At 43.1% G+C, this 12,704-nt stretch overlaps 1 protein-coding gene across 2 annotated transcripts in view; it reads right to left on the bottom strand.

Annotated features, from left to right (window-relative positions):
- Positions 1-1,753: 1,753 nt before the first annotated feature.
- Positions 1,754-12,704, bottom strand: part of SLIT2 (slit guidance ligand 2) — a 385,924-nt gene continuing 374,973 nt past the window's right edge. For both annotated transcript variants that reach the window (XM_061164461.1, XM_061164462.1), the window contains 4 exons: positions 12,539-12,693; positions 5,845-6,136; positions 5,055-5,266; positions 1,754-3,534 (listed from right to left, as the gene is read on the bottom strand). In XM_061164461.1, the coding sequence (XP_061020444.1) occupies positions 3,293-3,534; positions 5,055-5,266; positions 5,845-6,136; positions 12,539-12,693 (901 nt within the window). In that variant the 3' untranslated portion in view covers positions 1,754-3,292. The remainder of the gene's footprint in view (positions 3,535-5,054; positions 5,267-5,844; positions 6,137-12,538; positions 12,694-12,704) is intronic.

Raw genomic sequence — 12,704 nt, 5'->3', positions numbered from 1 at the left:
ATCTCAGGAAATCTGTGGTGAAAACATTCTGAAGATTGAGATAGCTATTATTCAGCAAACACATCTTAAACGGAACATATGTCAAATCTCCATGGCATATTATCTGAAGGGACCTCCTCACTCGTGTGAGACTTAAGTAAACACATTAGGGATGTTTAATTACTTTATCTTTTCAGATTACAAATGTATATTATTCTGTGTAGTAGCCTTGATTCTGAAATAGGCAAAATGGGTTTTAACATATTGAATTCTGTTGGAAATGCTCCAATGTAGTTTCCTATTGAAGAAATCCTATGGTCAAGGCCTTAGAAGTAAGCAGACTTTCATAACATGAATAACTGCCCTTAATTTGTTTCATTTACTAGTAATTATTTGACTACTAAATTTCCTCAAAGAAGAGCTCTTGTAGAAAGCAGTTGCATCATGAGGCAAATAATCCCTTAAGAAACTTGCTGAATCAATCCAATTTCCAACAAACATAATTCTATTTTGTGTCTTTATAAGCAAGAAGGAGAAAGGATAACGTTCTGGAAACAACTCATATTTCAACTTTTTTGCTTAAAAAAAACAACAAAAAGAAGTGTATAATGTAGATTACTTAAATGGACATAATTAGTACAGAGAATAATTGGGCTGTTGAAAGAAGGCACCACGGCTTTAAAGTCCCTTAGTAGAAAGGGTAGCAATTACTGAGCTCCTGCCTCTATCGCTTGAACACAAAACATGTGTGGGCTGAGAGAGCTGATGGGCTGAAATTCAGTTCCCCCATTTTTGAGCTGTTTATGCCTGTGGACACAAGGAGTATAAAAACTCACAGGTTTGTCGTGGGACATGAATGAGATATTTCACATAAAGTCCTATGTATAGCACCTGCCATATAATAAGCCCTTAAAACACAATGACTATTAAGATAACACAAATCTTTGCAAAAAGAAGCAACCAAGCAACCAGCGAGAATAAATACTATAAAAGTTTTATAAGGACTATATAATATTTATATAATTAAAATGCATTTTAAAGAATAGTGAATAATTAGACATTTGTGTCTGTGAAAGAGGCAGAGTATGTGTGTGTGTGTGTGTGTCTGTGTGCGTGCGCTCATCAATGCAAGCTCACATACACATGATTTTCCTACAGGGGACTTCCCTGGTGGTCCAGGGGTTAAGACTTCATGCTTCTAGTGCAAGGGGCGCAGGTTCAATCCCTGATGAGGCAAAGAAGATCCCGTGTGTGGCATGGCTCGACCAAAGAAATAAAACGACTAGGTTTTCTTGCAGGGAACCAAAGAACTCTTGATGGGTGAGGATTAACATTCCACTCAGTCAGTGTTATTTCCCTGTTCTGGATGGAATACATTGCTATTACCAATCCTTGCCTGAAAGCACCTGTGGAGCAAGGTTCTCTTTGTCTTTTCAAAAGTTTTCCATTTTGGTTCTAACTGAGGGGAAAAGAAGAACAGAAACAAAGTCCCATTTTGGTTTAGTTAGATTTCATTTTGTAATATCTGGGGGGAAGAAATGAATTGAATATGCACATTTTTTTAATTAGCCAAGAATGTGTTCTGCCCGCCATCTCTTTCATGTGGCCACACCAAACCCCGAGATGTGACAGTATACCAATCTCAAAACAATTTCTGGCAACAAAGATGTACTAGTTTCCTTCCCTGTTCTCTTGTTATCACCTTGATCAAGACATTCCTAAGGAGGGAGCTCTAAATAGCATGCAGTTTCTAAGAAAACCAACAAACTGAAGATGAAGTAAATATCTGTTTAATTTACATACATCAGTAGTGTAACTGATATTAGTCTGGAGAAAGACAAAGCACACTGAATTATACATGTACGTCTAGTTTTCTTTGTAAAAAAAAGTTTTTGGAAAGAAACATCTGCAACTTTACAGGGTACCCTGGGATTTTAATGAAGGAAGAGCACAGTCCACTATAAATTCTATTAATTCTACATTGTAATTTAGCAGCAAACATGTTAACATGGGAACATTAAAGTCATAAAGGAGCTTTATTGTTTGTGAAAAAAAAAATCACAGTTCTTGACATTACAGCCTTTTCTCTCCCCTCCCCAACCCCGGTAAAAGGGCAAAAAAAGGTCAAGGAAATATTAATTTGTAAAAGATCTACTTTTCTAGTGTCGATTGCTACACACCATTTCTGTTCTGGGAGGACATGCTGCAGAAGGGTGCTTCTTTCTGTACAGTGACCGTCCCACGCATAGACTTTACATGCCCTCTGCAGGTGTCCTGAATGAGGCCAGTAGGTCAGTGACATCAGTGGTCAGATGTCAAGGTAAACAAACAGATCAACACACATTTATCCCAAGATAACACCCTATGTTAGTACTATTGCCAAAAAAAAAAAAAAAAACCCACAAAAGAATCCTGATTTTTAAGTTTGAAAAATGTACAAAAATATCAGGACAATTATAAATTAATATATATTAAAGCATCGAGAAACAGCAAAAGGATGGCCTAAAATGTTAAGTACAATGTACTTTGATACAATAAATATTTCTCATTGAAACCGAATACTGTATAGGGCTGTTTAGAACTCATAGAAACAAAAATTCATATTATTACTAATTTATTTATCAATAATCTATTGGTTCTTTATCATCTCCTTTGTCATTTATATTACAAAAAATTAATACTGGAAATCGGTAGATAAACACTTTTGTGTGCTTCTCCTGCTAACATGCTGACGTTTAAAAAGAAGATAAAATTTATTTTAGCACTCTCGTCTCCTCTCATGAATGGAACCCTGGTCTTCAGGATACCTTATGTTTTGCATAAAATATTTCTCATCCATTCATTCCGGCTGTGAATTCTGGAATTCCATCCATCTGCCTTGCACCCTCACTCACACACATGTGCTTGGTCAGTCCTTCCTTGTGAACCATGTAGATGAGAACCAGGGCGCAGAGAATTATGCTCTGAGCAACTTCTCATCAGCAGAGAGAACCTTGTCTCTCTCTTGGGTATGTGCTTCTGCTGATCTCCAGCAAATTAGAAGCTGAATCCAAGTTATCATGGTTCGCATTGTTGTTCTAATGCCTTCAGGTGTATCATTCTTTATACTTCTCCGCATCGGGGAAGCTTTAGTTCAAGCATTTCTTCTTTTTTTTCTAAATGCAGAAAAAAAGTCTTCATTCTCATAATAAAAATAAGTCTGTTCTGTATTTTACAATATATTTCAAATATTTCCACTATGAAGCATTCATGAGTCCAACACGGTCAAGAAGTAGACAACATTTTCCAAAAACCAAAGCTGCCAGGGATGCGTTTAGGAGGCGCAGCGGGTACAGCCACACTTTACCACCTTCTCCACCTCGTCCACAAACGAGGACCCATCAGTGCATTCGAAAGAGTATTTCCTTCGCTTGCTCCTCAGAGGTCCGCAGCACTGCCCACCTGCACAGCCCCCTCTGCATTCCAACCGAGACACCTTCTTGGTCGTCTGGCAAGCAGCGTAGCCCTGCTGCTTTTGGTAATAATCTCTTATCCGTTCCCCTCGACAAGAGATTTCTAGAAAAGAACAAAAAGCACAGGCAGTGTAAGGGCAGTTGCAGTTAAGTTGTGCGAAGTGGCTATGAATCTACTGCTCAATTAGGGAGATGCTGCTTTGGCTTCCGGTTTGTAAGGGCTATTTTCAGCGTTTTGCTCAAATTTGGTATTACAGGCTGGTGGCACAGTCTGCTCTGTTCTTTGCAGAAGACTTCTTCTTGGCGTTTAGTTTGAGCAAGTGAATACTCTATACATGGACTATAAAAATACTATGCTTTTGGACCGACAAGAAAATTGGATTCCTAAATCTTCTCTTTTATATAGCAAAAATATACATATTCTGTTTTTATACTACTAACAGCTGGTTTTGTTTACCACAGGGCACCGTTTCAGAGAGTGTGCAATTTAATTTATTAGACCTAGAGTTTAATACCATTCAATCTGTTACTTAATACAAGTAACATTCCACTAACTTCATAAATCACCCGAATACAAACTAGTTCAAAAAGAGCCATCTGCTAGAAGCCTCCACGGGCACGTTCCTTTCATCTCATCCCCCATATCCACACAACAAAATCTCTGCCAGCTGGAGGTGAAGCACATCCTGTTCATGCAGACACAGGAGCAAGAAGTACGTGGGTTGAAATGTCAGCCCATTTCTATTCCTCTCTCCTGCATAATTTGCTATCTTAAATCAGTTGATTCTAAGGTCAAAGGTGATTTTGTCCTAAAGCTAGAGCAAAATTATTAGCATCTTCTTTTCTGTGCCAGAAGATGAATGAGTGATCTATACAGATGAGAACAGCAGATGAAGGTAAGAAAAGTGAAAAGTGTTAGTTGCTCAGTCATGTCCCAACTCTTTGCGACCCCGTGGACTATAGCCCGCCAGGCTTCTCTGTTCATGGGATTCTCCAGGCAAGAATATTGGAGTGGGTTGCCATTTCCTTCTCCAGATGGTCTTCCTGGCCCAGGGATCGAACCTGGATCTCCAGCATTGCAGGCAGATTTTTTACCATCTGAGCCACTGGGAAGCCCAAAGGTAAGATGGAATGAAGGGAATGAGCTTCTGCATAACAGAAAAAGGAGCATTTTCATAGCAAATCATGACGTGGGAAGACATGTGAAGGCCGTGTAAAATTCTGACAGTGAAAGTGAAAGTCACTCAGTTGTGTCCGACTCTTTGCGACCCCATGGGCTATACAGTCCATGGAATTCTCCAGGCCAGAATACTGGAGTGGGTAGCCTTTCCCTTCTCCAGGGGGTCTTCCCAACCCAGGGATCAAACCCAGGTCTCCCTCATTGCAGGCAGATTCTTTACCAGCTGAGCCACAGGGGAGCTCACCATGGAGGTTTAGTACCTTCCATATCTGTGCCTGCCTTACACTAGAAAGTAAATCAACAACAGCAACTACAAATAGTGCAAAGAGCTGGCATTTCTCAAGTCACTCTCCTCTCTGTGTGTCTCCCTCTCTCTGTTTTCAAAGATGACGGCCCCTCTTGCTCTGCCAAGAGAGACTGAGGGCCCAGCTGGCTCAACTCACCTCGATCACAGCTGTCCCCGGTGTATCCGCTGCTGCATTCACAGTAGGGCTGCCCCAGTCCTGAAAGCCTGCATTTCCCATGCTTGCACTTGATCGCCTGGCATGGGTTAAACAGATCCTCCTCTTCATCACAGAGGACGCCCCCATGGCCCTCTAGGCACTTGCAGCTGTAGGAGAACGCATTGATGGGCAGGCAGGTGCCATGGACGCATCTGCAGAGGAGGAGCAATGCAGGGACGGAAACGTATTAGGCAGAGAGGACAGGAACAGAGGGAGGGTGATGGAGGGAATGTAAGGGAGACAGTGCTAACGGACCGACTTCTTTCTCTCCCCTCTATCCCTTCCCCCTTTCCTTCTTTCCTTTCTAGGGTATGGGTTTCAGGCAGGTGCCATGGACGCACCTGCAGAGGAGGAGCAATGCAGGGACGGAAACGCGTTAGGCAGAGAGGACAGGAACGGAGGGAGGATGATGGAGGGAATGTAAGGGAGACAGTGCTAATGGACCGACTTCTTTCTCTCCCCTCTATCCCTTCCCCCTTTCCTTCTTTCCTTTCTAGGGTATGGGTTTCAGGCAGGTGCCATGGACGCATCTGCAGAGGAGGAGCAATGCAGGGATGGAAACGTATTAGGCAGAGAGGATAGGCACGGAGGGAGGGTGATGGAGGGAATGTATGGGAGACAGTGCTAATGGACCGACTTCTTTCTCTCCCCTCTATCCCTTCCCCCTTTCCAGGGTATGGGTTTCAGGGTTGGAGAGTGTGGGTTTAACTCCCAAGCAGCGCAAACTCACTTATTTCCGAGACAGGGGTCATTGGTCCTCTGATCGCAGAGTGGCCCTGTCCATCCTTCCTCGCACTCGCAGGTGAAGCCGGCCTGGCTGCTGGGCTGGCATGTGCCGTGGGCACACACCTTCTTGTGGCATGGTTCACAGCCGGGCAGGATGCCAGTCTGCATGGGCACCTTCCGGAAGTCCTGAAGTTCGCTGTTGATGTAAAGGTTCCGGATGCAACCGTGGAAGCTGGTGCCATTCTGCCCAGGGGCCTGGCGCAGAGCTGCGGCCACGTTGTTCTTCCCGGGCATGCCTGGGGAGGGACACCGAGTCAGAAGTCAGGTTCCCTGGGGTTCCTCAGCCAGGGGCCATCCGGACCCTCTTAGCTCTTCCAGTGGGATAGGAGCAGTCTGTGCGACTCTTCTTTCGGAGAACCAGACAGAACAAGCATCCTGTCCTGCGGTTCTCAACCAGGCTGCACATCAGAATCACACTGGATCTTTGAAGAAATACTGATGCTGGGACCTCAGCCCAGACTGATTTGATCAGATTACCTGGGTGGAGTGGGGGAGGGAGAAGGGATGTATGTTTCTTTGTTTTTATTTTTTGGAAGCTGCTCCAGGCAATTCTAGTGCACAACTAGAATAAAGACCCTAGGTTCACTGGTAGTCCATTTATAATTTTTAACATTTGGTTTTTAAAAACCTTATATAGAGGTAAATATCTATAAAATCTGAATTCGGGTCACTGTACTTAAAAGTAATTTTGAGAATGGGAGAGGGATTACTGCTCCTTTACCTCCACACCCAACTCCCAATTTGGACACACACCCCTGAAGCCTAGGGTTTCACAAAGCAGTTTATTCCCTGACCAACCCCAGGGCCCAGAGAGCTCAGAGGACATGCTCAATGTCACTAGTAAGACTAGGCTAGAATTAGGCTGATAAGACCAACTTCCCTAACCTCAGGCCATAGTTCAGTCTGTTGATTTTCAGAGGATGAGAGCTGAGGTTCACAAGGACCATTTGCCCAAGTCCTGACAAACTTCAAGCTGGCAACTAGTCCAGCACAACACTGGCAACGTCCCAAGCTCAGCCACGGATGTCATCGCCGGAAGAACTCACCCTGCATCCTATCAGGATAGCACCTCATTAACATCTTAATTTTTCCCTTGCTAATTGGGTGAAACATTCATATTCCAAGAAATTGGGGCTATAAAAGAAATTCTTCCAAAACCAGAATTTGCAATCATGTGTGTGTGTGTATGTGTGTGTGTGTGTGTGTGCTTAGTCGAGTTGTGTCTGACTCTTTGTGACCCCATGGACTGCAGTCCATCAGGCTCCTCTGTCCATGGGATTCTCCAGGCAAGAATATTGAAGTGAGTAGCCTAGCCTTTCTCCAGGGGATCTCCCCAACCCAGGAACTGAACTGGGGTCTCCTGCAATGCAGGCGGATTCTTTACCAGCTGAGCTACCAGGGAAGCCCCATCCATATCTATACACACACCGCACACACACACACACATATATATGCGTAGTGTGCTAACTTGCTTCAGTCGTGTCTGACTCTTTGCGACCCCATGGACTGTAGCCTGCCAGTCTTCTCTGTCCATGGGATTTCCCCAGGCAAGAATGCTGGAGTGGGTTGCCATGCTCCTCTCCAGAGGATATATATGCATATGTGTGTGTGTGTATATATATATATACACACATATACAAATATATATACACACATAAATATATACATACACACATATATACACACATGTATATTCCACTAGTGACAGTCATCTGGTAACCCTCATTTGGTAAAGCTGAGGAATCTTTCCAGACCCTGAAATAGTTCCTGGATGGGATCCCACGTGAAGCAGGGGATGGAGCCAAGGTCTTCAGAGCAGCTGACATTCTCCCCTGCACTCGACTCTGAGCTACTGGCTGGGGGGCTGAAGCTGGGAAAGACCATGGCTCTCACTCTCTAGAAGGTCTGTTGGTTCTAAAGCCCAAGAACCACAGTACTCTCTGGGCCCTGCCTTGTGGTAGCATTTTCTCTCCCATTCAAAGAAGACCCATTCAAGGTCTAGCAGGCACCAAAGTCAGACAGTGGCTTATACAAAACCACTAGGCTAGAGATCAAAGTCTGTATTTTTGGACTGTGTGCATTCGGGCCAGTCATTTCCTCTCCTCTGGGGCTCAGCTTTCTCATCTGTAATGCCCACGGATGCAGAAATACCTAAGACCTACCAGAGGGGGCGCTGTTCAGAAGGAGGCTTCCCTGGCCCCCGTCTTTCCCCACCTGAGATTCTGACCCAGAAGGAAGGGGTGGGCACAGAAACGTAAACATATAGCTCAGGTGAATCTGATGCAAATGGGCCTGGTCACACTTCACCAGGTACTGAATTAGGTGTCGTGGATTGAAAGTCGTGAGTTTAGGTTTTTAGTCTGCCTGTCTGGCCCCGGTAACTGGATTGCTTCCTAGAAAGGGGTCAAAAGGACATAATGTTCCATTTCCAGGAGAGGCCGAGTAACTGTAAATTTCTTGCTTGGGGGTAAGTTCTTCCTCTTCTTCTTTTTGAAGAGGCTCTCAAACATTATTTATTTATTTATTTTTCCATATGCGGAGTCTTTGCTGTGTGGGCTTTTCTCTGGTGATGGTGAGCTGGGACTACTCTAGCTGCAGCGTGTGGACTTCTCACTGCCGTGGCTTCTCTTGCTGCGGCACACGGGCTCTGGGGCACGCAGGCCTCGGCAGTTTTGGCACATAGGCTCAGGGGTAGCATCTTCCAGGCTCTAGAGCACAGGCTCAATAGTTGTGGTGCATGGGCTTAGTTGTTCCGTGGAATGTGGGATCTTTCCCGACCAAGGATTGAATCTGTGTTTCCTACACTGGCAGGTGAATTCCACTGAGCCTCCAGGGAAGCCCAAGGGGGTAAGTTCTTCTAATGGAATCATATTCATTCTGCGAAAACATGTGGACTCTAATATCTGTACATTTATGATCCTTTCTTCAGAAGTTAAAAAAGAACTTCTCCCAAAACTATTTCAAGAGCTCACACAACATGCATATATGCGTGTGTAAAGACTAAAATACAGACCCGTAAAGTTCCACGGCAGGGAGAAGCAATTAGTAAATGTGTTCCTTCTATTCCCAAAGTTAACAATGATACAGGTCTAGTTTTGATTATAGTAATTTGTAAACGAAAATGTTGATACATCACACATATAGTTACTTTCGGGAGGATATCATAAAGTAAAGAACTATCATAACTCAACGTTTTCAGGTGCTTGGTAGACTTCTGACCAGAGAACTAAGTTTTAATTGATAAAAACAAAAGTAAGGTCTAGGGATTTTTCCTTCAGCCTTTTCTCTATGCCATGGACCATAGCTGGGATTTACTGTTGATAAACAACAGTTACTTTAGTAGATACCTTTTAGCCTTAACAGACCCTACATGTTTCAGAGTGACAATAAAGGGACCGAGGGTCAACACTGAGATTTTGTCAACACTGTCCAATGGGGACATTAGGAGAGGATTTGTGATGTGCGGAGGGTGCCTCTATGTGTGGGTCTTTAAAATAAAAAATCCCGTTAATACAGGTCTTTCCTGTAGTTCAAACAGTAAAGAGCTTGCTTGCAATGCAGGACCGGGATTTGATCCCTGGGTCAGGAAGATCCTCTGGAGAAGGGAATGGCAATCCACTCCAGTATTCTTGCCTGGAGAATCCCATGGACAGAGGAGACTGGCGGGCTACAGTCTGTGAGGTCGCAAAGAGTCGGACACAACAGGACAACTAACACTACACTAATATGTGTTCTGGCTGGACTTTGTTACACAACAACATGAGGATTATATTGTTTTGTTTTACGGAAAGCTTATATCACTGGGTAGCTGAAAACCCAAGGGTGGGGAAAGCTGCCTCCCTGTTTTGCTAGAAAATACTCTTGGAGAGGTTTATAGCCTAGAATGTATCACCACCTTCAGGCTAGCCTCTCTGGGGAGTGTTCCTCTTTGCAGAGGTTGTCTACCTTTCTCTCCTTTGCTAATTCAGCTTCTCCTGCCTTCATCATAAAGAATTCAGGACTGTGGTCTTAGGACTGTATTATATTTTTTAAATGTGAATTACCCTGAGACTCGCCTCTGAGAGGAAAGGAAAAGAGCCCAGTGCTCTGTCTGGCAATGAGGCTGGTGGAAAGTGGTTTTCTTCAGGCTTGAGAGGACAGAGGCACTGTCTGCATTCTTCCAAGCCCTCTATCCTTAGAAGGACTGGTAGTGCTGACTTAAAACTCTTCTTCCCCCCTTTTTGAAAAATGTTCTTTTTTAAAAACATGGAATTCTGTTTATTTATTTTCTTTGTTGTTTAGTCACTAAGTGATGTCCGACTCTTTGTGACCCCACGAACGGCAGCACGCCAGGCTTCCCTGTCCTTCACTATCTCCTGGAGTTTGCTCAAACGCATGTCCATTGAGTCGGTGATGCCATCCGACCAGCTCGTCCTCTGCCTCCTCCTTCTCCTCCTGCCCTCACTCTTTTCAGCATCAGGGTCTTTTCCAGTGAGTCAGCTCTTCACATCAGGTGGCCAGAGTATTGAAGCTTCAGCTTCAGCATCAGTCCTACCAATGAATATTCAGTGTTGATTTTCTTTAGGATTGACTAATTTGATCTCCCTGCTGTCCAAAGGACTCTCAAGAGTCTTCTCCAGCGCCACAGTTTGAAAGCATCAATTCTTTGGTGCTCTGCCTTGGTTACTTACTTACTTATTGGCCATGCCATGTGGCATGTGGGATCTTAGTTCTCAACCAGGGGTTGAATCCATACCCTCTGCATTGGAAGCACAATCCTAACCACTGCACCACCAGGCTTCTGGCCCAAGCACTCTTATTCCACACTTATTTATTTTTTTAACCACATTCTAAAGGGGTCTTAGAAGATTCAGTGAAATGATTGCTATTGAAAGTGTAAAAAAAAATCAGGTGAAGGACAAGTTCGGAAACAAACAAAAAGTCACAGAAGTTAGACTGTTTACTTTTCTGCTAAGAAGTTGAGAAGTAAATGTCATTGCAGGTGGCTTTGCGTGCAGACAGACCTGAACTCAAACGAGGTCTCTATCATAGCTTCATAGCTTTGTGAACTTGGACACGTTCTACGGAATCCCTGAGATAATCCCTTAGGGATTATAAAACAAAAAATCATACCTACTTCCTACAGTCTCTGGGGGTAAGACTGTAAAAGAAGCATTGTGCTGAGAACACAGCAGTTGCTCAGCAAATATAATTTCTTTCCTCTCCAACCACAGGTAACATCAGTGACTTTCAACTGCTATTCATTGTAGCAACAATGGAGGCTCTTGCCTGTTAATGAATCCCATAGTGTGATTCCCATGAAGCAAACAGATCAGTCATCTTGCTGCTCAGACTTTATATAAGATACTTTTATTACAATGCATTGTGGTTTCATGAGGATGTGCCTGTCTTCTCCACTCCCCTGGGTACAGAAGGGATGTTCCTTTTCAGTTTTTTATTATTTATGCATCTATTAACTTAGTTATCAGCTTACAGCAGGTGCTCAATAAATCTTTAAAGCATTGTACCAAAGACTTTTAACTGCTTTTAAAAAAATTGAAATTCTATAGGAGTGTTCAGATTGTCTACTGCTAAAATTATTAAAATCAGAAGTGCTCTGGAATTACAGAAAATTTTCAAACCTGCTTTTAGGGAAGGCTTTGAGGGATTGGTAAAATTATGTAGCATCCCAAGGTTGTTCTTGTGAAAATAATTGATGTAAAGTTGAAAGTACCTGTCATGGTGAAGAAATTGGTTACAATGACCCATTCAGGAACTTTGGCTTATTTATCTGTAAAATGAGTTGATTTTATCAGTCAATTTATCTCAGTTCAATGTAATTTAATTTGATGAAACTCAATTCACCATTATATGCTTTCTTGCTCATTTGCTTGAAATTTGAAATTCTATCTCCAGGTTATATCTACTCCTCCAGATTTACGCAAAAGTTCAAGGTTTCTCTACTGCGGTTCTTTTTCTCTGTGCTCCTTCAGATCTCTGTCTATCCCTCACCTATTTGCTCATCTGCCCTCTTGTTGCTTAAAAATAATCTTCACTCTGTCTTTTCAAGCCCTAAACCACCTTTTCAACCTTCTGTCTTCATCATTCCCCCTAAGGTCTGAGCTCAACAAAAGTACTTCTCATTGCCCCAATACAATTTGTGAACTTAATTTGTTCATTCATTCATTTGATTTCATTAGTAACTATCCTATCCTGTAGATGAGTTTGCAGAAGATACTCCAGCATAGCGACATCTGACTGGGAATGTTACCCTCCTTAAGGGAGCTGGGATGAGTCATGTACTCCTCAGTTTGCATCGAACTTGTTTTCTCATCTTTTTCATTGTCTGATTTGACTTCTAACCAGCTTTCTTTTTCCATACACCAGATCAAATACTTATCTGATATGTAAATCAGCTAGCAAGTGATAGACACAAAGAAACATTAATGCCCTTCTCCACCCGACTACATCTTTAGTTAGACCAAGGGCCAGCATTACAAAATAGACTCTTACAACCATCTAGGACTCTTTCTTTTCTATCCTTGCTGTCCATCAATGACTGATCAATGACCATGGCACCAGGCATTAACAACTTCAGGATTAGTCTGTGATGAGAATCATGGGGTTTGGGAATCCACAAAATTTGGGAAACGGCTTACCTCCAACATAGAGAGGGGAGTCAAAATTCAGAGTGGACTGCTTTGACAAGTTGGTAATGATTTTGGGGCTCCCTCCGTCCACTGAGAGGGAGAGACTTTGATCCAGGGCGAGTAGTTCTACAATGTGAAAATTTCCGTCATTGATTGTCTCCACACTAAAACAAAA

This window comes from Dama dama, chromosome 17, assembly GCF_033118175.1.
Source record: "Dama dama isolate Ldn47 chromosome 17, ASM3311817v1, whole genome shotgun sequence".
NCBI lineage: Eukaryota > Metazoa > Chordata > Mammalia > Artiodactyla > Cervidae > Dama > Dama dama.
This window is presented reverse-complemented; position numbering and strand designations above follow the sequence as displayed.